At 46.0% G+C, this 25,193-nt stretch overlaps 1 protein-coding gene across 4 annotated transcripts in view; it reads right to left on the bottom strand.

Moving 5' to 3' along the window:
- EEA1 (early endosome antigen 1) overlaps positions 1 to 25,193 on the bottom strand; it is a 1,786,886-nt gene that overhangs the window by 548,415 nt on the left and 1,213,278 nt on the right. For all 4 annotated transcript variants that reach the window (XM_069629072.1, XM_069629073.1, XM_069629075.1 and 1 more), the window contains one exon: positions 22,606 to 22,791. In XM_069629072.1, the coding sequence (XP_069485173.1) occupies positions 22,606 to 22,791 (186 nt within the window). The remainder of the gene's footprint in view (positions 1 to 22,605; positions 22,792 to 25,193) is intronic.

Raw genomic sequence — 25,193 nt, 5'->3', positions numbered from 1 at the left:
GGTCAAAGCAGCCCTAAGAACGTAACAACCCTGCCCAAAATTTAGACGCAACATGTTAAACTGACTACGAACAAATTATCATTAACACTGGACCCAGCTCTAGCCGGACCGCCTCCCGGTACTGGATACCCTATCTCCGCTTCATTTTAAATCTTGTCATCTTACAGTAACGTCGGCCTATGGCTTTACCACAACCACTGTATCTATGTGACCCACTGCACTATTTGACTGCAATATGTGCCCTACAGCACCACTGCTTTACTGTAACCCGCAAATGGGAACTAAGCTTGTCTCTTCATGTTGTACTCACTGTCTTTGCTGTATTTGCTGTAACTAAGCTTTAAGTATTCTTGTTCCTTTTGCGCCCAACTACCTAAGGGTTTGGTGCGCATTACCAAATAAATAAACAAACAAACTTGTTTTTCGAATGGATTGTGTCCACCAACGTATTCCACATCCCAAAGCAGTAACATTGAATGGAGGAAGGAGAAGAATTTACAATATCCAATCAGATGGCAGAATAAAGCACCGCTTTACCAAAGGCCATATCCTGACAATGGAGCGTATTTAGGGAGTAATGTTTGACAAAGGTGTGGATGGAAGACCACGTTGCTGCGTCACAAATATTCTTAATAGGAACCCCCAGCTGCAGGGCTGTGGATGTAGCCATGTCCCTAGTGGAGTGAGCCCTCAACCCCTTCGGAGGGTCCTTGACCGCCAATCTGTAACATTCAGCAATGGTGAGGATAATCCATCTGGACAAGGTCTGTTTGGTAACAGCCTGGCCCAATCAGCGTCCAGTGTATCCCACAAAAAGCTTGTTGTCCACTCTGACCCTGGACATCCTAGAGATATAAAAGCTCAAAGCTCTCCTAGCGTCCAATCTATGAAGTCTCTCCTGTTCCTTACCAGGATAAGGGGGGAGGATAGAAAGCACTTTCTGGCTCAGCTGAAACTTGTACACTACCTTTGGTAGGAAGGATGGACGTACCCTCAGTACAACCCTATCCTCGTGGAACACAGTAAAGGGTGGCTTAGATGAAAGTGCCTGCAATTCACTCACTCTGCGAGCAGATGTAACTGCAACCAAGAAAACCATCTTGAAAGACAACAGTCCCAAAGGACAAGAGTGCAGTGGTTCAAAAGGAGCACTCATCAGGAATTTCAAGACCAAATTCAGATCCTAAACCGGCACATGAAACGGGGATGGCGGGAACACATTTGTGAGCCCTTTCAGAAATTGGGAAATCAAAGCAATCTTAAAATAAGAACATTCTTCAGACGAGCGCTTGAAAATAGACAGCGCCGCCAGGTAACCTTTAATGGTACCCACTTGAAGACCCCTGTGGACTAACGAAAGCAAGAAAGAAAGGACCATTGGAATGGAACATTGAAAAGGATCGGCATTGTTTCCTCTGCACCAGTCGCAAAACTTACGCCAATGGCAATGGTACAGGGATTTGGTTGCCTGCCGCCTGAACGAAAGCAACACCTCCATCACGCCATCTGGGAGGTCCCAATCCTTATATCTCAACCTTTCAGAAACCAAGCGTGAAGGTTGAGAGTTTTGACTTCTGGATGCAGAACATTACCCCAACCCCTCACCAGCCCCCCGTCTCATGCGAGAGAAGATCATCTCTGTGGGGGAAGACAGCATGAAGGGCAGATGGACATTTCTAGATGGTCCGTGTACCACGCTCTCCTGGCCGAATCCGGAGCAACAAGGATCATGTGGGACCTGAACCTCTGCAACCTATTTAGCACCTGAGGAATGACGGGAATCGGAGGAAACACATACAGAAGTGGGAATGACCAATCCACGACAAATGCGTCCCCAAAGGCTCCTCTCAGAGGAAATTCCCTTAAGCAAAAGCTCTCGCACTTCCGGTTGGCACCAGTCACAAACAGATCCACTTGAGGGGTTTTCCAAAGGGCAAATATCTCCAGTAGGACTTCCTGAGCCAACTCCCACTCGTGGGAGACCATGCTCTGCCTGTTCAGAGTGTCTGCCGCTGCATTCTCCTATCTGGCCAGTTGAACTGCCGAGGGTGATATTTCTTGCTGTATCGCCCAGAAACAGAGCTGCATCGCGGGGGTGACCCAAACCCCCCTTTCTTGTTGAGGTAATGCATGGCCTCTGTGTTGTCCGTCATCATCAGGACACTCTTCCCCCGCACAGACGGCAGAAAAGCCTTCAGGACCAGCATGATGGCCCTCCGCTCCAACAGGTTGATGTGGAGTTTGGACTCCGATGGAGAACGACCGCTGGCAGTCAGATAGTCAGCATTAGCTCCCCATCCTGTGAGGGAAGCGTCCGCCACCACCGTCACCACTGGCCCAGTTGCCAAACCTGCACCCCTTTCACCAGATTCCCTTTGTTTGCCCACCACAGAAGATCCTGCGAGACCGAGAGTGGAATATGAACAGGATCCGACATCTCGCCTGAGAATTGCGAACACTGCATCTTGAGAACCCAGTGAAGGGATCTCATCCTCAGTCTGACCTCTGGCACCAGAAAAATGCAGGATGCCATGAGGCAGAGCAACCTGAAGACTCTGGGCACGTTGACATTTTTTGACCACCTGTACAAAGTGATGAGCCCTCACCTTGGGAGGCGAGCACTTCCCCAAGGACGTGTCCAACACAGCCTTGATGTACTGGAGCTGTTGGGAAGGTGTCATATGCGACTTCTTGAAATTGAGGGAGAAGCACAGCTTGTGAAGGGAGTGGCAGGTAAGGTTGAGATGATCCAAAGCTTGTTCGTGAGAATGCGCTCTGACCAACCAATCGTCCAGGTAGGGGTAGACTTGAACACCTGCCCTCTCCTGAGATACGCCACCACCACCATTAGCTCAGTGAAGACCCTCGGGCGGAGGTCAATCCGAATGGCAGGACCCAAAACAAAGTGCGAGTTGCTAACCGCAAACCAAAGGTATTTTCTGTGCCTTGGATGAATTGGCACATGAAAATAAGCATCCTCTAGGTCCACAGACACCAACCAATCCTGAAGTCGAAGGGCCTGAAGGACCTGTGAAAGAGTGACCATCTTGAACTTGTCCTTCCTGAGTTCAACCAACGCAAGTCCAAGATGGGTCTCAGTCCCCAGTCTTTCTTTGGAATAAAAAAATATGGGAAATACCATCCCTTGTTCCTCTCCGCCACAGGCAAAGGTTCTATAGCGCATTTCTCCAGCAAGGTCAATATTATCTGCACAAGGGGCGGATCCGGAAGCTTCAAAGAGAGATTGCCCGGTGGATTGTCATGAGGCCGCTTTAGGAAGGCTATTGTATCCAGAACCCACACATCCAAAGTAATAGCTCGCCATCTTCGAGATGCTCAGACAGTCTGCCCCCAACCAGTGAACAATAGAACATTGTCTCATAGCTGTTTTGGAGCGGCTCTGGCAGCACCTGAAGGCAAAGAAGCAGTGCTGGGTGGCTTTGGCACCTCTAGATCCCCGTCCACCACAGGTACCTTTATGGTGACCCCTTTGATTAGCGGCTCCTCTCGTCCTTCCAACAGAGTAGTAACGAAAGGAACCCCCCTTCACTGTTGTCCCCTAGGACGAAAAGGCAGAGGTTGATGTACAGCTGCGCCCAAAGATTTAGCAGCAGCTTTGGAGGTCTGCAACCTCTCAAGGCTTTCATCAGCCTTCCTGCCAAACAAGTGTGAGCCATCAAAGGGCATGTTCAGAAGACAGGCTTGCACATCCGGAGCAAAACCCGACTTCGACAACCACGCAAATCTGCGTATCATGGTGCTCGCAGCCATGGACCGGCTAATACTACCAGCCGTGTCCAACCCAGACTGAAGGGATTCACACATAGCATCCTTCCCATCCTGCACAAGAGCAAGGAATCCATCCCTTTCTTCCCCCTTGGGAATACCACTAGAGAGACAACTCCACAGAGTGTGTGAAAATCTTGCCAAAGAACAGGTGGAGTTGGCCGACTTCAGTGCCATACTCCCAGCAGATAATACCTTGCGTGCCCAACCATCGAAGTTCTTGTCGTCCCCATCAGGAGAGATGGTAGGGTATGCCGCCAGCCTCGAGGTGGCCGTAGCGGCCTGAACCACCAAACTCTCCAGAGTAGGGCGAGTGGATAGGTAGCTGGGGTCGCTACCGGATGGGTGGCATTTCTTAGTTAACGACTTGTTGAGTGCCGGAAGAGACTCCAGGGTCTAACAAGTAGCCACCACCCTTTTTTGTAATGCCAAATGAAAAGGCAACACTGGGTCAGTGGACGGACCCTGATATAAAAAATCAGTCCGGTCACCCTGATCGAATGCAACCAGAGGACCAGACCACCCAAGATACTCTAACTCTAGACATCAACCTCCTATAGGAGGATTCAGCATGAGCCTCAGGCTCTCGCCTACCAAACTCCACCTCAGGAGATGTGTCAAGGCCACTGGCATCATGCAATGACTGACGCAACTCTTCCAAATGACTGTCTTCAGAAAAGACCAAGTCAGGTACCTCATGCGTTTCCACAGGCTCCAACTCCATATCTGACCTCTCCTCATAAACATCATGCATAGAATGAAAGAACTCCTTCCGAGAGACAGGAACGGCCCTGGAGTCCACAACATACCTCACAGTCTTGGATAAAGCCTTTCTCGGAGGATCCACAGTACCAGGGGCCTCCAATGGTAAATTCAGGCCAAATAGCCCCGAAGGCAAAACAACGACAGCCCCACTCGACAGACACAGCACCGACAGTGTAGACGTCGACCTCAAGCCTTTTCCAGATTTATGCGGTTTCACTGGGGACGAAGACCGAGACCTGGATCTGGCACGTCTCTAGGGACATCGACAGTTCCTGATGTTTATCGTGCTGAGTGCCCGGTCCCGAAGGCACGCGAGCATCAAACTGAGACTGTTCCCTGCCGACTTCTACCGAAGGTGCGGACGTAACTGTGCCCTGGGTTTGAAAAATCGCCAGCATTTGCTCCCTGAATGCCTCCCATTCCTCAGAAGTCGAGGATTTAGTGGGACATGCCACTTTCCTCGCGGAGCCATCACCCGACGAGGACGGGAAAGGCAACCAGTGACGCTGCTTCAGGAGTGCCGAGACGAGGACGAGTGGCAGGACCCACTCCGGGATCGAGATCCCCGGGATTCCTTCCGACAAGGACAGTCCTCTCTCGAATCGTCAGTGGAAATACCTGTAGTCTTTTGGGATTTACGGGGTTTAGAAACCCGACCTACCTGTAACTTCCCCTTACGCTCCCGCCTTGGCAGTCAACGACTGGCACTTCGAGCAGTTGTCGGTATCATGACTTTCACCCAGGCACCACAAGCAGATGTGGTGCAGGTTCGTAATCGACATTTTGGACTTACAGTCCCGGCATGTCTAAACCCAGACCATGGAGTTGGAGGGGTAGAAGATGAAGGCATTTTCTCCGAAGAAGATAATACGAGGCGCGCCGGGTTTTCAAAGCAAACACGTTTGCGGAAAAAACAGAACTGGGGCTACAGGCACCGTGCGTCCTATTTATAACGTCCCTCGACAGAGGCCTCCGAGGGACATCGACCCAATGCCATCAACAAAGGACGCACTGTGCCGAAAAAATTTCCAAAGCAGCACAGCTGTGGACATTACATGTCAAAGATGTTTAATACGTTGGAGGACACAATCCATTCGAATGGGCTTTATGAGTGCCCCTCAAGGGCTTGCCAGCATTCTTGTGACAAAATGAAATTGTGGACGAGACCCAACGGGAAAGTCCTTGCTTGGAAATGGATCGCCCCTTGCAGGAGGGACCAAATGCCACAAACAGCTGTTTCGACTGCCTGAAGTCCTGAGTACGGGTCAGATGAAACTTTAGTGCCCTCTTAATGTCCAGAGAATGCAGAGCTCTTTCTGCCGGCGTGGTCGCCTTAGCGAAGAATGAGGGCAATGCAACTGTAGCGTGTTTGTGAAACTCCAAAGGCACTTTCGGTATGAAGGTGTGGATTAGCAGACAGGAGAACCTTGTCCCTCATGAATCGCAGGTACCGCCGTACAATGACCAGCACCTGAAGCTCCGAAATCCTTCTGGCAGATGTGATTGCCACTAGAAATGCGACTTTCCACGAGAAGAACTTAAAGGACGCCGTGGACATTGGGTCAAACGGCAGTTTCATGAGAGCAGGGAGAACCTCATTGAGACTCCATACCGGAGCAAACCTTTTCTCCGGGGGAAATGTCCTAAAAAGTCCTTTCAGAAAATGCTTAACCAATCTGTCACTAAAACAGAGGAGTAGCATGGTGCCATCTGGAGAATCTGGAAATGGACGCTAAATGCACCCTGACTGAAGACAACGCCAGGCCCCCCCTGCAACAGATACGGGAGAACCTGGGCCGGAGTAACCTCCAATGGCCACACTCCCGGCTGCTGTTCACACCATGCACATAATCTCGCCCATTTTCTACTGTAAGATATTATTGGAAGAAGCCCTTGCCGCCTCCAGGATCCGACAGCACTCCTGCAAAATACCTAGATGACCGAACTCTGAGTGGTCGGGAGCCAGGCAGCCAGGCTCAGCAATGCTGGATCGTGATGCCACACACTTCCCTTTGTCCTGCGATAGGAGATCTTGTTCCGCCCCCAGACGAAGCGGCTCTTCCACCGCTAGATGAAGGAGATCGGAGAACCACGTCTGTCTGGGTCAGAATGGGGTGACCAAGATTATTCTGCACGGTTCTCTGCGCACCCACTGGATCGTCCGTTGAAGCAGTGGAAACGGAGGGAACGCATAACCGAAGAGGCCCGTCCATGGGAACGAGAACGCGCCTCCTTTTGACCCTGGATGAGCCACTCTGCTGGCAAACAATGGGCACTGCTTGTTCTTTGGTGTGGCAAACAAGTCGAGAGGGGGAAACCACCACTTCCTGAAGATATTCGTCACCTGTTCCTTCTTCAGCGTCCACTCGTGCAACTGCACCCCCACCCCTTCTGCTGAGAGTGTCTGCCTGCACATTCTGGACCCACGGCAGATGATGAGCCGTAATGTGAATTCCCTGATCAATGACCCAATACCACACCTCCTGAGCCTCTCCTGACAGGAGCCGAGAATACGTGCCCCCCTGCTTCCTCAAGTAGAACATGTGGTGGTATTGTCCGTCAACCACTGTGCCTTGGATGCGAGGGAGAAAGGATTTCAGGGCCTAGTGCACTGCTCGCAACTCCAGTACGTTTATGTGCAATCCTGCTTCTTCCCCGAGACCACAGGCCCTGCGACTGGTCGAAGTGCACCCCCAACGCACCTGGGAGGCGTCTGCCACTATCGTGAACTGAAAATCCAGCTCCAGCAGGGGCATGCCTTGTACCAAATTGCCTGGACATGACCACCATTGCAGGGCTTCCACCAGTCCCTTGGAGATGACCACCTTGTCCGACCATAACCCTCGACTTTGTGACCACCTGTCTGCGAGAAATTCCTGTACCGGTCGCATGATCAAGCGACAGTTCGGGATAAGGGGGATGCAGGACGCTATGTACCCCAGTCCTCAGCAGTGACATGTAACTGCAGACCGAGACCACCGTGCCTCGGCCCCATTCAGCCTTTCTGGACTGCATCTTCACCACTCTCTCTTCCGACGGCTTCACCAGATTGTCCCGTGTGAGAAACTGGGCACTGAGTAAAACCAACTCCCTGGATGGTGTCAGAAAGGATTTTGCAAAGTTCACTGCGAAGCCCAGCGTTGGTAACAGGTGCATGGATGCCTGGAGAGACTCCAACGCCCTTTCCGGCTCCGACTTCAGCAGATTCTTGTTCAACGGCCGAAGATCTAGAATAGGCCTCCACTTTCCACTGGGCTTTTTTATGACAAAATACCGGGAGTACACCTCCTGGCCCCGTTCCGACACCGGGGCTGGTTTATCGCCCTTTTCGCCAGCATGAGTTCGACCTCCTGCAGCAAGACAGGCAGGTGCAGCTGCACCACGTGCACAGGTGGAATTGGGAGTTGAGGACACAAGCTCCAACGAGGGGCCAAGACGTACCGTATCCAGTACCCAGCGGTCCGTAGTAATAAGATTCCACTCGTCGACGTGTCAAGACACTCTGCCCTCAAGTTGACTGCCTGCATGGCAGTCATTGGTGAGACTTAGATGCCGTTCCTTAGCAGCTGAGGGGGCAGGACCCTTCTTACGCTGCGCCTGGTAGTCCTTGCTTTTCTGAGCCGCTTGGAATGGGTGCCTGAAACCTTGGGAAGAGTAGCCTGGGCGACTGTAACCTCGGTCGCGGGAGGCATCAAATCTGGCATCACCAGAGGCCCCTCGAAACGCCCGAAAGGGGCGAAAAGATTGGTCCATTTGCAGAGCCCCTAGGGACTTTGCCGTCTCAGTGTCTTCTCTTCCTTCATGCCCTTGAGCGCCTCATCGATCTTCTCTCCAAAGAGCTGCCCCCCCCCTCACAGGGCATATCCACGACTTTATGCTGGACTTCCGGATGAAAGTCAGTGCAGCGCAACCATACCTGCCTCCGGAGAACAACACCGTTATTTATTTATTTGAAGCCCAACTCCATCAAGCCCACTGCAGTGTTGATGCTGTTGTTGGAGGCCTCCTCCCCCTCTCGAACCAGCAGCATAGCCTCCTTGCGTTTTTGTTCCGGGATATGTTCCAAGAGCAAGGCCAATAGGTGCCACATCTCCCTGTCATACCTTGCCATAATGGCCAAGGAATTTGCCGCCTTCGTTATCATAGCGCCCACCGTGAGGACTTTCTTCCCAAAAGCATCTTGTTTTCTGGCCTCACTGTCCGGTGGCGTAACACTTGTGTTGGCTCCTTGCCTTCGACTCAACGCCGCCGAAACCACCAATTCTGGTATGGGCTGAGACATGAGGCACTTGGGGGTCGAATCAGGTGCCTTAAACTTCTTCTACAGACCCCCCCTTCACGGCTGGTTCCGAAAAAGGATAGCGCATCGTGCGCAGGCCCTCCTGCCACACATGGCCCAAAATGGGGACAGGGAACACTGCCTTCAGTCACTTCCCCATGTGGTTGAAAAGAAAACGGTCTTTTCTTCTGGGAGGGCCCAACGCCACCGGTGACGGCAACGCCGGCGGCGACTTCTGGGGAGACTCGGGTGTGGGGCCTCAACAAGCACACTACGCACCACGGGAAGCACCGGGCTCCGAGCTGCTGGAAGTCATGTATCCAATTGCCCCAACAGCGACTGGAGCGTACTTAACACCTGTATAGACAGCAGAGAGTGAGAGTTCACCAACGGATAAAGTGGTGCCTCAGCCCCACTCGACAGAGACAGACCTGCCTCCCGCAGACCCAGTGCCGACGGATGTAAACCTGGTTCATGTTCCTCCTGCAGACCTGAGGAGACTGAATACGAAGCCAGATACTGTTGGAGAATGTCCACTGGGAGCAACGGCCCAAAGCCGGCCCCAGACTGCCACGGATCTCCCATCGACAACAAACCCCCCATCCACCTCCAGATGCGTCGTCGACAGCAATTGCAGACCACTGACAGTCACGGCCGCAGACGGAGCCAATGACACCCAGTCGATGAAGGGAGTGAGGATTGTACCACAATCGTCGACAACAGAACCTTCGCCGACGACCTCGTCGACAACACCAAGGCCTCCGCCAGCCTGGCCGACGCCGGCCGCATGGTTGAAGCACTAGAACAGTGCTTGGATGAGTCTCGGCTGGAAGAAGACCTATGCTGGTCCTTAGACAACGAGTGCTTTGAAGAGGACACTCTCACCTTTTCCTTCTCCCCCGACACGGACTTATGCGCCGACTTCTCTGGCCCATCACTCGACTCCTTGGATTTGTCCGGTCTTGCTGACCTGGAGAGCGAAGAGCTATTTGCACCTCTAGACCGATGCGACTTGGATTCAGAGGAACCACCTTTCCGCACCTCGGATGCCGGCACCTCTGTGTGTTGCTTTTTGGCGGGGGGGGTTTCGCGGACATCGCCCTCCGCTGCGTAGACGTCTTCACCGCCGGAGCCAAGGACTTACTTCCCGGGGACGAAAACCCCGAACCCGGGTTAGTGGCCTTGTTAAGCCAAGCAATCAGCTGGGGGTTGTGGTCTTTCAGCATTTTCTGAGAAAACCCACGACAGATCTCACAGGCATCCTCTGAATGATTGGGGTAAAGGCAATACAGGCAATCTGCATGGCAGCTCCTCTCGAAGACCTTCTTTAGGCAGCAGGTAGCACAAGGCCTAAACAGTGATTTTTTCTGGCCCACATATGACATACTGCCAATAGTACGAAAAGCACGTGTAGAACAGGAAGAGTAGAAACAAGGTGATCCCAACTGTTTGGAGACAGTTGAAATCTGAAGAGAAGCTGCTAGGGGCGGGCTATTTATACCAAACATCCTATTGGGTAGCCTAAAGCACCCAAAAAGGACGTCAATAGGACACTAAGGTGTCAAAGTTTTCCATAGGAAAACGCTAGTTTAAAGTTACAGAGGTTTCCCAGCCTGACGATGGGAAATATTCACAACATGTGAATCCATGAAAGATCCAATGCTGGAGAACTGTAAATCTGTTAAGGGAAAACCAGCTGTGAGAGGGGTCCGGCACCATGTGGGTGCTTACTCGAGAGATGCTGTCTTGAATAAAACTACTGATACCAGAAAGCCTTAGGAGAGCCGCAAGGAAAAGGTCAAAGTAGTCATGCAGGGGTCTAGTAAAATCCCTGTACAGTCAAAAGTCTTTGACCGACAAACCATTGAGAACGCCAGGGAAGTGAATCCTGCATAATAAGAAAGTAAAAGAAATTTTGAAGTGGCAGGAGTGAACCCGACAGAGGGATGCCAATAAAGAAGGGCAAAGCCCAAAGTCCCATTGAACAGCGCATTGACAAAAGTGAACCCGACAGAGGGATGTCCATGGTGAACTGTTTAAAAAGACAGAAGAGAAACTGATTTGGAAAGCCATAGTGAACCCCGAAGAGGGAGGTCAATATTCAGGAAGGTCTGAGCCAGGATGAGAGGGATCCAGGGGGTGAAAAGTCATCACCCAAAGTAGATTTGGAAAAGCACTTTTTGTATGTTATTTTGAACACATCAGGTCTTTGGAGGCAAGAGGCTTTTTGTAGAAAAGAGGCTTCACCACGAAGGTGCTGATAGCTGAAACCGGAACTGTTGTCTCATGCTGAGAAAGTTCGAGCGTATGCTGTGCTCAGGAGTCCCGCCTTGTCCCATGCTCAAAACGTGGGGAAGGGAGACCCCCCCGGCTACCACATCCTGACTTATCATTTGTGAACACTTCTTTGTTTCTTGTGAATCTTATCCCACACCCTGTTGTATTAGTTGTAAGGATTGGCAATAGGTTTTTCTTAGTATAAGCCTTTTTATTTGACAAGGCGCCACTAGGACTCCCTTATTATTTGATGGTCGTAGCTTGCTCCCATCTTAGATTTAGGTTTAGATTAGGAGTTTTTTCAACCTGCATATACAGTTTAATAAACACCCTTGAATTGTGATCACTTGTATCTGTCTTTACTGTTGCCACCATGAGTTCCTTACATATGGTGTCAGAGTGGGATGTGACTCAATTGAAACAGATTGGGGAGCCCTACAAATTCAAAAACAGTCAGAGAGCTTCTAACCCTTCGATGTCCACCAAGGAATCAATATGGTTTGATATCTGTAGCAGTAGGGAAGCCATTATTCCCCCTGGGAAAAGAGGAATGATTCCTATAAACTTAGTTTTGATACCCCCTCCGGGGTGCTACATAAGATTTGCCCCGAAATCTGGCCTGCATGGAAGTTTGGGATAAACGTCTTAGCAGACGTTATTGATGTCGACTTCTGGGGAGATGTGAAGGCTCTCTTACAGAATCATGGTGATATCACCTCTGAGGTAAATCCTGGAGATCAAATTGCCCAAGGAATCTCGGAAAGACCTCTGTTTCCTCAGTTTAAAAAAGTGAACCAGATAAAGCTGAAAGAGGTAACTTAGGCTTTGGGGAAGCTGATAAATCTGTTAACATTGAAGAAGGGAAGGTAGAAGAGCCTATCTATCCCGACCTAGCCTTTGCCAAGCAAAATGATCCAGCTCTCGCTGAAGCTTTTCTATAAGCAATTCCGGAAGGAGAAGGCTTAGAGAAGGGAAGTCCCTTCTTCTTAAAACAGGGATTGCTTTATAGAAGAGAGACATCTACAGAAAGTGTAGTAAAAACACAATTGGTAATACCCAAGAGCCAGGTTGTACTAGAGATCACGCATTCCAATCTCACCGGGGGACATGTAGGACAATCTAAAATGGAGGTGCATATTAGTGGGAAGTTTTACTGCCCCGTTATTCACTCTGATATAAAGACCTTCAGCCAGACGTGCGAAATATGTCAGAAGACCAGCACGCACATCCCATTACCTGCCCTTCTGAACCCGTTGCCGATCATAGAAGTCCCCCTTTCAAGAATGAATGTGGATATAATTGTACCTTAAGAGACATCCAGAATAGGCAATATATATGTCCTTGTGATTGTCAATTATGCAACCTGATATCCTGAGGCATTCCCAATGCGAAATAATACCACACAGCAGATCCTTAAACATCTTCTACCGTATTTCTCCAGGGTCAGCTTTCCCAAGGAAATACTAACAGACATGGTTTGAATTTTATGAGTAAGCTTCAAGGCATAAAATAAGCAGTGTCACCTAGCAAATTGCTATGCAATTCTGTAGGTTTGCTAATCAAATGAAAACTTGTTTAGCAAAGTTAGCTATTTAAGTTGCCCTCTTCAATGAAAGCACAGCTCGCCCTGCATTTCTCTTGCCCTCGGTGCTCTCTTTGCCCTCTTTTCTGTTCACTTCAAGTGCTAATTGAGGAAAAGTGCACCAGTAATCATCTCCTCCACTCTTAAGTGCCAAAGGCATGTGTAGGAGTGCTAGACAAGAATTTCTTTTTTCTTTTTATTGGAAACCAGAAGTGATCGGGATGATACTTTTATTAAGCTTTCTATATCCTGTCTGGCAAAGACCAGTAGATGTCAACTTTATATCTTTTAAAATGACAGTCATGCAATTCCATTCCTAAAATGAAAGTTGTTACATGATGCCCAATTACAGTATTGATAATGTAAAAAACTGCATCATCGCCATGGTTTACAGTAAAGTTTAAGTTGGCGTATCTGAATTTCAAAGTATCAACTATATTTCATTTTGTTGGGTAAAATGCATCATGTTGACTAGTGAACTTTTGAAAATATACATGATCAAGTGCTTTGAATGGCAAACCTAGTTCTGTAACCTGTGTTTCGGTCTACCATAAGACCTTTTTCAAATCAGGGCTATTATCCTTCGAAGTCCTCTAATGCCCCTGTATAGTTTTGGCAAGTTTATTCCATATTGAGTTGGGTTAGATCCCTTGGCTAAGTCTCCGCGTCTGATCGCGTACCGCAAAAATCTCGAGGGCCCTGATTTGAAAAAGGTCTTATGGTAGACCGAAACACGTGTCATCATAAAAGGGCACTTTGTATAACAATAAATATATTTCAACTTTGAATATTGGGCGCAGTCTCCTTCCGGGTTACCTAACCTTACCTACATTCCTTTTTTTGGGTTTTTTTCTTGGCAAAACCCTAATACCCGGTGAGACGTGACCGTCTGCACACAACACAGCTACTTTCTAATATAAGGATAAAAACCAGCAAGAATATGTCGCCAAGTTAGACCAAACCGCCATAGCCAAGAGTTTTTTGGAAAACTAGTTCTGTAACCTGCAGGTTGCATACATCTTGCAACTGGTGCTCAACCCATCACCAAACCCATACTCCATGACATTCTATATTATCACCCTGTTCCTTTATACCAGGTACCCTGAAAGTGAAATGACCACAAACTACAATATTCCACCTAGAGTGGCCAGTTCTCTGCCTGCTACGCAATCCACTCTGCTTAGTCTTTCTTTCCTATTACATAATGAATACACAAAGCAAACTAAATGCTTACGCAAAGTGGCAATCAATAGTTCCATCCAGTCTGTACATCTACAGATCTACTGCAATACCAAATGCTGTAGTTAGCTTCTGTAGCTTGCTTTGCTTTTTGATTGTATTATATATTACCACCTGCAGGAGACAGCTGGCCAAACTGTTTTCAGAGCCTTTTTATCTTATCTATTTATGTATGTCCATTCATGCAGCTAACCTTTAATATTTTACAGACACTCATCTATGGCTTGCAAAGTCTTTTCGCCCAGTTGCACAGTGAAGTATATTTTATGAAGGGCGAGTAGCATTTACAAGAGATGTTTGAAACTTTTATTTAACATTTACTTTGTTTGCAGTAAATGTCAAAAAAAAGTTTCACTGTGCATGGCTGGCCTCTGAGTGGCTACAGTGTGCCAAACAAAGCGTGTTTGTAGTGACATGCAGCATTTTGTCCTCCATTGCTGTGGGTCGAATGAATTTCTTTTAGGTTGAATATGTAAACTAAGTTATGCGACCTGCTGGTCCAGATGAAGTTTAAATAATTTGCAGGGTCGGATTCCTCTCACTAATGTCTCTCATTTCAGGGATACGCAAAACTGCTGTATTGCTGCTTATTTCATGTCTTTTGTACAACTAACTTCTGGTGACAATAACAATATTAGTACAAAATTGCTAATCAAATAGGCCTGTTTGCTAATCAAAAATATTTTAATTAGCAAACCCTGCTAATCAATTTTTGAAAACTAATTTATGCCTTGAGCTTATGGCCAAAGTCAAAGAGCTACTCCATATTCCAACCTTGCGAACTTCTGTGTACCATCCCCAGACCAATGGTTTGGTAGAAAGATTCAATCAAACCCTGAAGCTAATATTACGGAAATTGGTACATAAGGATGGAAAAGACTGGGACTGAATGATCCAGTGGGTACTATTTGCCATAAGAAAAACCCCTCAAGCTTCCATAGGTTTCTCTCCTTTTGAACTACTCTATGGTAGAGTTCCCAAAGATGTCCTGGACATGCTCTGGGAAACATGGGAAGAACGAGAGGAGGCCCACATTCCCATCTCGCGACCGCCACCAGAATGCAAGAGCATATGAAATTGGCTCGAGACTTAGTTTGCACTCATATGGAAAAGGCCCACAGCCAACAGAAATCCACTTATGAGGAAAAAAAGTGAATTTAAGATCATTCTCCATAGGACAAAAAGTACTGGTACTCTTACCCACCTCAGAAAACAAACTTGTCTCCAAGTGGGCATGGACCTTATGAGATAATAGAACGAACCAATAAACCTGTACTTATGAAGTAGCCCAACCAGACAGAAAACAGAAGGTTCATTTGTATCATGTAAATCTCTTGAAAGATTGGAGGGAGAACCCATCAGCCACCCATGCCAAAGTACTAGCCTGTCTGGTTCCTGAAGAGATAGATAACTTTAACCTTAATTCCTCTTGAGTTATCTATCCAACAGCAAGAAGATCTAAAAGATGTAGTGAACTAGTTTCCTGATGTATTCTCAGAAAAACCAGGAAGAGTAAAAGGCACATACCACTATGTTAGAACATTCAAAGGTAAAGTGGTTAATTTAAAACCTTATAGACTCCCAGAAGCCAGTAAACAGATAGTGATTGAGGAAGTCAACAAAATGTTGAAAGTCAATATCAATGAGCCTTCTTCAAGCCCATGGTCCTCTCTTATCGTGTTGGTCACTAAAACTGACCATTCCTGGAGATTCTGCATACACTTCAGTCAAGTTAATGCTATTTCGGACTATGATGCCTATCCCATGTCACGCATCAATGACCTAATTGATAAACTCGGACCAGCCACCTTTCTATCTACCCTAGATCTGATCAACGGGTACTGGCAAATTCCCATACATGGGCTAGATAAGGAAAAGACTGTTTTTAACGCCTCTAGGACTGTTTCAATTCAAAGTCCTTCCTTTTGGCTTACAACGTGGGCCAGCCATTTTCTAATGCCTCAAGGATCTAATCCTACAATTTTATTCCGATTTCTGCAGCGCTTATATTGACATTATCATAATTTATAGTAAGACTTGGGAGGACCATCTCTTCCATCTTTATACCATCATGAAAGTCCTTACAAACGCTGGCCTAATTGCTAATCCAGCTAAATGCAGATTGGCCTAGTCAGCCATAAAATAACTTGGCTTCTTCGTAGGGAATGTACAACCCCAACAGAAGGTAAATGCCATCTTAAATACACCAACACCCAAGACCAAAAGAGATCTTAGAGCTTTTCCCAGGTCAATAGGATATTACCGTAGGTTTATCAACAACTTTTCGGATAAAATAGCCCAGCTAACAGATAAAATTAAGAATGCCGAACCCCTGAAACTTCATTGGAATGACGAGGATGAGATGTTATAACACCCTGAAACAGACTCTGTGCCGGAACCCAATCCGAAAAGGTAGTCTACTTCTCTAAACAATTTGCATTACAGATGGATGCAATCTTTACAGGGTTAGGAGCAATACTGTCCCAGATTTACGATTGATTGGAACACTCCATTTTATTCACTAGTCGAAGGCTGCTCCCACATAAAAAAAAATGTGTCCGTGTTCGAACTGGAGGCCCTGGCCATCAAGTGGGCCATAATGCATTTTAGATACTACCTATTAGGATGAAAGTTCACACTTGTTACAGATAACTCACGCCTAGTTTGGATTAGCCAAGGCAAAGACTCCAACCATCGGGTCAAGCAGTTTCCAGACCTACAACCCTATTGTTTCCCTATGGAACACCACAAAGTAAAAGACCAGGGAAATGTAGATTTTCTTTCCCGGTTCTCCTGTGAAACAAATGTGGCTACATCGCATGGAGGAAGGGTATGTGAGAAACCTGAAGGTGTCTCCCTGATGAGTCCCCGGGTGGTAAGGACACAGCCATCGCTATTAGATCCAGTTCCTGGGGGTTGACCAGTGAGGGAGGATCACCTGGATAGGGGTCCTCGGGGAATGGAAGTGGGACAACGATGGCTTAGAGGTGGTATCCCCCTTCTTCTAACAACTTTTCCCCGGCCGAACACATAGGATACTCAAACACTGTACCCCTCACCCCTTTTCTGGCAGGAACACTTTTACATACCACGAAGGATGACGGACTAACATCAGAGCTGTTTTCCTGACATGCCCCAACACAAGGGTAGGGCAATTGACCAGAATCACACACACCCGATGGCCCTTTCCCTTCCTCACAGGGATAAAAGGTGGAGCACGAGAGCACAATACAAGCAAGGCAGACAGCAAGATGACAAAGCTATCCAGACACAGCTGTTCAAGAGGAGGAGAAAGGCACAGCGATCCGAAAGGGTGACAAGGAGAGAAACGACCTTGCCCTTTCCGACTAATACCCGCAAAGCCTCCGTGGAAGGACCCGTAAGACTGAGCAATAGCCAGAGTGTGTTACAGCAGATGTCAAGAGTACATGGAGCATGCCTACGCTGATAAGCATGACAGAGAAAGATGCCTGCTACCGTGGTCCCGTCCTTGATTACAGATACAAGGAAAGCCAAGTGGTTCAATGAGTCGAGGGGAGAACCAATAAGAAGAAAACAAACTGTGTTGAGTGAAAGTCGCAAAGTGGCACATTGAGGAAAGTTCAAAGAACTGTAGAACTGTTAAGGGAAAACCAGCTGTGAGGGTTCCGGCACCATTTGGGTGCTCACTCGAGACACGCTGGTTGATCCCGCGTTGAATAAAACTACTGATATCAGAAGGCCCTAGAAGAGGCGCGAGGAAAAGGTCAAAGTAGTCATACAGGGGTCTAGCAAAATCCCCATACAGTCAAAAGTCTTTGACCGACAAACCATTGAGAATTGAAGGGAAGTGTATCCTGCATGATAAGAAAGTAAAAGGAATTGTGAAATGGCAAGTGTGAACCCGACGGAAGGATGCCAATTAAGAGGGGCGAAGCCTAAAGTCCCAATGAACAGTCTGTTGACAAAAGTGAACCTGACAGAGGAATGTCCATGGTGAACTGTTTAAAAAAGACCTTAAGATTTGTGAATGCCATAACAGAAATTGATTTGGAAAGCCATAGTGACCCCGGAAGAGGGAGGCTAATATTCAAGAAGGGTTTGAACCCGGAAGAGGGAAATCCAGGGGGTGAAAAGGCATCACCCAAAGTACATTTGGAAAGGCACTTTTTGCTTGTTATTTTGAACATATCAGGTCCTCGGAGACAAAAGATTTTTTGTAGAAAAGAGACTTCACCACAAAGGTCCTGATAGCTGGAAATAGAACTGTCATCTTGCGCTGGGAAAGCTTGAGCGTGTGCTGTGCTCAGGAATCCCCCCTTGTCCCGTGCTCAAAACGTGGGGAAGGGAGACCCCACCCCCCGGGGTACCACATCCACACTTATTATTTGTGAACATTTCTTTGTTTCTTGTGAATCTTATCCCACACCCTTTTGTATTAGTTGTAAGGATTGGCAATAGGTTTTTCCTAGTATAGGCCTTTTATTTGGCACACCATGGCAGGATCATACTTCAATTTGATATTGTTCCACTGGGGGCACCAGACCGCATTATACAAAAGATAGAAGTAAGTGCAGAGAGGCTTGCTGCCTCGCAATACAGGCAGAGGGCACAGCACCTGGTGAAAACAGGGTTTTACTATATGAACATTTGCATTACTATTAGGCACAGGCAAATATCAGATGGAGAGGCTGTTTTATCTAGCCCTCACTTCTCCACTAACCATTAAAATATATAGATCTAACAAGCACGTACGACAGACGGTATTAGCATAATTGACCTAAAAACATGTGATCACATTTTTTTGACCTTTTTCCTGTCAAATTGAATTAAATATATATATGGGGGTGGGTAATGGTATAGATTAGGTTGAGGGGAAGTTGGGGTGGGGGGGTCTTCCCCCTGCATTTTAGACCAGAAAAAAGGTCAAATAAATTCAATCAAATGTGATTAGGTCAAATATACCCAAACTCCAATGACTTTAGAAAAAAGAAAACATTTTTATTTGTTTTCAACAAAATAATTTACAGGCTTTAGTAAATAACATCAAATGATGATGTGCCATTCACGTCTGTTCAAACCTTATCCACCCCCCTCCCAAACCCACTCCCCAGCCTATTGCACTTATTACATAGTGTCTTAGTGTCTACCTATGCTATGCATCTGACTGTGCCCGACGTGTCTCAATGTTTCTACTCCGCCGTTTGTGTTGGTACATGTGCCCGAGTCTGGGTGTCGTCCAGCATTGGGGCCATCAGTTCCTGAAAAATATTTTTCCAGGCCTCTAAATCTACATTCTGGCCCTCTAGCTGCCGACGGGATGCTTCATGCCATACCGCGGTTTCTGCCAATGACCATTTCTGGAGATCTCTCAACCACACACCTACTACTCGACCGATGGGTGCTTTCCACCGCATTTGTATCCTGCGCTTCGCCAAAATGTATGCTAGGTCTTTTAACTTACTAACACGTCTCGCATGCTTTGGTCTTGAAAAGATTCTTAGCAAGCATGCCGTGGGGGAACCAGAATCTATTGACAACCCAACCTTAGCCAGGGTCTGAGCTACTGCTTCCCAAAATTGGTGAATCTTCGTGCAGGCCCAGAACACGTGCACCAGGTCTACATCAATCAGGCCACATTTCAGCCAAAATTGTTCTGATGCTTTGATGAATTTGGCAATTTTCCTCAGGATTAGATATGCTCTGTGAGTAAAATCATTGGATTAGCTTTAACTTTGCATTTCTGGACACTTTATGGTATCCCATAGCTCTACTCCAAACCCTGTCAGATAACTGCTCCTGCAAGTCTTCTTCCCAGCTGCATCTCATCTGTGCTAATTCCTCGTCCAGCCTTACCATCAATAACTCAGTCTTTATACTGGATCTCCCCCTTCTGAGATGTCAAAGTGTTTCAATCATTTCATCTTCCACCAATACCCTGTCTAATCTCAGCCATTTTAACTTTAATATATGTAGGAGAGGGGGATACATTAGGTATTGCCCTTCCTGTACCCCTGTTTCTGAAGAGACTTCACCAAAGGACATTGCCCCCCCCCTCGAGTAATACATTGCCTATTGTTGCCATCCCTCTGGGCTCCCAGTACTTCCTCACGTTCAATCTGAGCTGCACATCGTCACTCTTTACTGTCACCAGTGGGATCTGGGGGGATAGGGGTAGTACTTTATTCAGAAAACAACAAGCTGTATGCCACATTGTCTTGCCAAGCTTCAACAGCAATGGGGCTCTGGGATCTCATGTCGTTGTGGTCCACACCACCTCCTTCACAAAGAATGGGGTGCATATCGGTTGTAGCAACTCAGTGTCTTGAGTCTGTTCATCTGACAACCAATTTCCAACAAATTGAAGTTGGCTCGCCACGAAATAAGCCTCGAAATCCGGCACCTTTAGCCCTCCCTGTTCATGTGGTCTCTGTAATTTCTCCAACATCATTCTGCAACTTAAATTGTGCAATAGAAAGCTCTGACAGGTTGTATTAAAGGTCCTAAAAAAGGCTTTGGGTATATTGTACGGAACGTTGGTAAAATAATGGAGCAGCCTCGGAAGCACCACCATCTTCAACAGCGCAGCCCTTCCCATTAAGGAAAGCGGCAGCTCTAACCAGAACGTCATGGATTTCTCGATTGTGATCACCCCCTTTAGCATGTTTTGTTTGTGTTCCGTTTTAGGGTCGTGCAAAAATATCTACTCCTAAGTATCTAAATGTGTCCACTTCCTATTTAAATCGGTAACTCTGGTAACGCACTTCGGGGCGTCCCTTTGTATCCCGCTAAGGGGAACAGGCACGACTTCTGTGCATTAATTGTAATACGGGACAGGTCAGCGTAGTGCTCAAATACATCCAGTATATATTGCAAATTGGTCTCTGGGTGTTGTAGGTAAAGGAGCATATTGTCCGCTTATAGGGAGATCAGGTGGTTCCATGTAATAATGTCGCCACAAAAATCTCGCCATGCAAAAATATCGCCGAAAAATGGCCATTTTTTGTGGTGACATTATTGCATGAAACATTGAACCCATATAATATCGCCACAACCTTTTCCCGGCGATATTATTTACGGCGACCATATATATGGGGATAATATTACCGGATACCGATCAGGTGGTTGCTGCCATGCGTTCTGATGCCCACTTCGCAATATTCTTTCCGTAAATATCCCGCTAGTGGTTCCAAGGCCATTATGAATAGCATAGGTGACCATGGACAACTCTGCCTCGTACATTTACTTAACTGCCACTGTTCTGAGATAGTATTGCTTGAACCACGACAGACCTTTCTCCATTTTCAAAAAGTTTCTTGGAGAGGCTGTCTTTAAACTTATCTATCCATATACTTATTAAACTTACACACATGCCGCCAGCACTACACATCTTTACGAGCATTTGCCTTATGCAGGACTGCGTGAAAGCAGCAAATCATTTTTGGGAATAAACTTTCAGATAAAATGTGGAAACACTAAAGTAGAAATTATTAGAGCATTTCATGTTTTTCTAGCACAAGTGACTATCGAATGGAGTCCCTGCAACGAACTGAAATCCGTATTTATGCTGTAAGAAAATTTGTAGGTGTTATATGCCACCGAACAGTATTAATGCACACAGTAGCAGTGCTTAAACACATCACCCTCTGTGATATTATTCCACAGAGTGAAACCCTGCTGGATTATGTGACTAGTCAGTTAGGTAGTCAGATTTAGATAGCCCTAGTTAAGTGTGAGGGCTATACAGTTGTAGAAATACACTCCTTTTTTTATTTAGAATTGTTTACACATGTAATGTACTGCACTATTACTCCTGTGTGAGAATGTTTTGTTTTATGTTATCAACGTATTGATTTCAATCACTGAACCTCTGACACAAATTGTGTATAAAATAGAATACATTTACTATAAGCCATATAAAGAAAAGTTGAATGGGTCTATATGTATCCAAACCCCAGACTGCTCCATTTTGTGCTTATGATGTATTGATACCCGGAGAGAACAGGGAAATGCCAGGCACCCCCTTTTTGCAAACACATTAATAGAAAACCGGAAATTAACCAAAATATTGGCTCATCATCCCCCAACTGCACAAAAGCTGCTGCCTTCAGAAGAGAAGGTGGGCCCAGGTTACTGAAATTACCACAAGTGTCAGATCTGATAGCACAGTCATTCTGCACTTTTGGATCTTTTGGTGGACGACAGCGTGGGTATCGCTAACTTTAGTTTATCAGTCTTTTTTTGGAAATGTATACAATTCCCAAGAATTACACACCTTCATGTGGGAAGGCTACACTGAAAGAGAAACTGTCTGGGGGCCGCTGGGATGAAGGAGATTTGGAAATGCATCATTCTACCTCGGCACTATTTGTTTACTACATATTTTATTCCATAAGTAATACAGTCAGGCCAAAAGCAATTTGCCCCATTTAATCTTCAGCAAACCAATGTAAACAGACCTATAATTATAATAATGCAATAGTACACACATTTCCAACCCAGGTTAAAACACTTCTGGTTCTTTAAAAAATAGGGAGAAAGTCACCAGTGCTATCACAGTGAACAAGTAAACGGATAGGAACGTGAGAAACATAGGCAGTAAAAGCAAGGTAGGTTGACAATGCATTCTATATTAGTCTTACACTGTTCTCACATTTGCTTACATTTAAAATTAAAGTAATCACGGAGAGTACATTACCTTCCCTTTCTGTAGTGCATTCAGTGTTTTCTCTTTCTCCTGAAGTTTCTGGTCTTTATTTGTTAATTCATGATCCAGGTTAACATTTCTCTCCTTCAGTTCTTGAATGACCTTTTTAAGATTACTGATTTCATTTCTACTTGACACCAAATCCTCCTGAGCCATAGCAACTTTCTCTTCTATGGACTGATCACAAAAACATGTTTACGTGTCAATACTCACTTGAATGCCTTATTCATAACAATCACATATACAACTATTATAACAAATAACAAAACAAATATCTTACTACACACAAAACCCTGCATTTGTATACTTTAGACAGGGAGAAATAAATATTGGGATTTTTATTTTGTAATATTTCATGATGACAGTCTGAACAACCTATGTGAAATGTGCTTGCAGCATCCACTTGGAAGATGGGAGCCAGTGTCCCATTGGTGCGCAATCAATTGAGGTTTATCAAGGAGGATTGTCACCCATTACGCATGGTGAAGGCCTAATCTAATTTCATGAAAACAGTGGTGCTGAAGTAGATTTCAGATGTTAGAGTACAAAGTGAGCTATATCCTCAAGTACAACAGGCCATGAGTACAGAGTGATGTCTTACTAAGGAGTTGTCAGATTTCATTTTTAGTCTGACCTGGCCAGGGAAGAGCAAGCTTGTACTTGGATGGTACTTAGGAATTTCTGAAATCATCTTCATTGCTAATTCTTTACTTGCAGTCACTGGGGCTCCCCGACTTTGTAACGCCAATCAGAACTGAACTTTAACATATACCTTAACCATACAATCTTACAATGCATTCATGATCACTCCATTCATCAGCAATTATATTAAACAGGGATAACATAAAAGTATTATGTACTGTTGATTTGAAAGGACTTTCCAAAATCAGGCCTTCCCAGTAATAGCTAGAACTCATCTCACAGAACACGCTATATAACAAAGCATTTCCAGATATGTGTTTAGGTTTTTCACTAGGACTGGGAGCACCTGCTTAAAATCGATTGTAGGATATCCAAGGGAGACCTGTGGGGGCCCTGCAATTTGCCAATTCGACTGCCTTATCTTGTAAGTCGTTGTGAATTTCGAGGCAATCTGAATTCTGGTGTCTCCGAGGTGTATTCAGACTGGAGCAGGGATGAGAGCTGGCCCGTCCTCAGTTACCTGTTGAGAGAAAGGGAGCAACCAAGCGACAGAGATAAAGGTGGGGAGTGGGCAGGTCATTCATTTTGAGATTTCAGTTTGTTTTGGATGTTTTTTGCACTATTTTCTAGTTTGCTTGCTTTCTTTATATTTTTAGGTTTCTGTTTGTGGTTTGAACTTAGAATCTTTAACTTTACTGTTTATGATGTTATTAGTTTATTTTCAGAGTGTCTTCTTTTTACTTTGTGTGACGGGTCAGAAGAAGGACACGGACTCTTTGAGGACACGTTACGTAAGGTTTTATTAAATAAAAGTCAGAAAGGCCTAGCTATCCCTACGACTATGGGGTGTTGCCTACCTAAAGAATTACTAAGCTGCTTGTCAGTCATTGTCTCAATGTCCAGAAAGAAAGTATTAATATCTGACCCTATAACTATCAACAAAATAAAGGCAGGCAAATGACTCCCTTCTCCTGCTCTGTGCTTCCAGCACTTATATTTTTGGTATATGCTATTTCTTTGGCAACTCTATCAGTTCAGATAATTCCATTCTCATATTAGACAATTTGTATTCAAGTTCAGGCAAGTCTTTGCTTTGTTCAACTTGTTTGCTTTTATAGGCTATGTGGACCTTTAAGTTCTGATGCTGTCTCTTTCTCACACTCTTACTTTGTGCGGCTCACATGTTTTTCTTTTTTTCCAGGATAGGAATATATTCCCTGGTTCATCCCCTCCTTTGAGGAGTTCTGTGTCTCTCTTTCATTCACCTCGCCCTTTGAGAACGTTATTCTTTCTTTCTGTGTATAAGCAGAGTTCACGTTTAATAAGTGAATTATATTTCTACTTTCATCCCCTCCAGGGGACAGTCTTGTTCTTTTCACCAAACTGTCACAGTTTTACATTTAACAATGATAATTCACTTGCATTCAACTCTCCTTCAATGAGCATTATGGGTTCCTCATTGTTTAATCACAGTTCCAATATAGTAACTTCTTTCTTATTTGTACTGAGATTAGTTATTTGCTCTGTAGTATACTCTTCATTATTCTTCCCATGCCTCCCTGGTCTCCCGTTACCTTCATTCTGCTAAGGAAATGGTCTTAGGACTTTTCCGGATCTGGCATTGGTTCGATCTCTTCTCTGCACTTGTGAGCTGTCCTCCTCGGCGTCCCTCATTTCCGGTCGTAGCACTTCGGCTTTCCTTGATATCTCACAAGGGAGCCGCATTGCTAGTAGCGGCTTCCCTCAGAAGGTCTCAGCATCGTTGTGCAGGCTGACCGCCCTCCCTGGTTCTCTTGGGGTCATGGCACCACCAATAATTCTCCTCTCAGGCTCTGCGGTACTACTTCTCTCTCTGGGTTCCCAAAAAGTTTGGAATACACAGGTTCTGCATCCCACAATATATATATATATATATATATATATATATATATATATAT

Source organism: Ambystoma mexicanum, chromosome 12 (assembly GCF_040938575.1).
Source record: "Ambystoma mexicanum isolate Mex_15411 chromosome 12, UKY_AmexF1_1, whole genome shotgun sequence".
Taxonomy (NCBI): Eukaryota; Metazoa; Chordata; class Amphibia; order Caudata; family Ambystomatidae; genus Ambystoma; species Ambystoma mexicanum.
The sequence above is the reverse complement of the archived record's forward strand: the minus strand, read 5'-3'. Positions and strand labels throughout refer to the sequence as shown.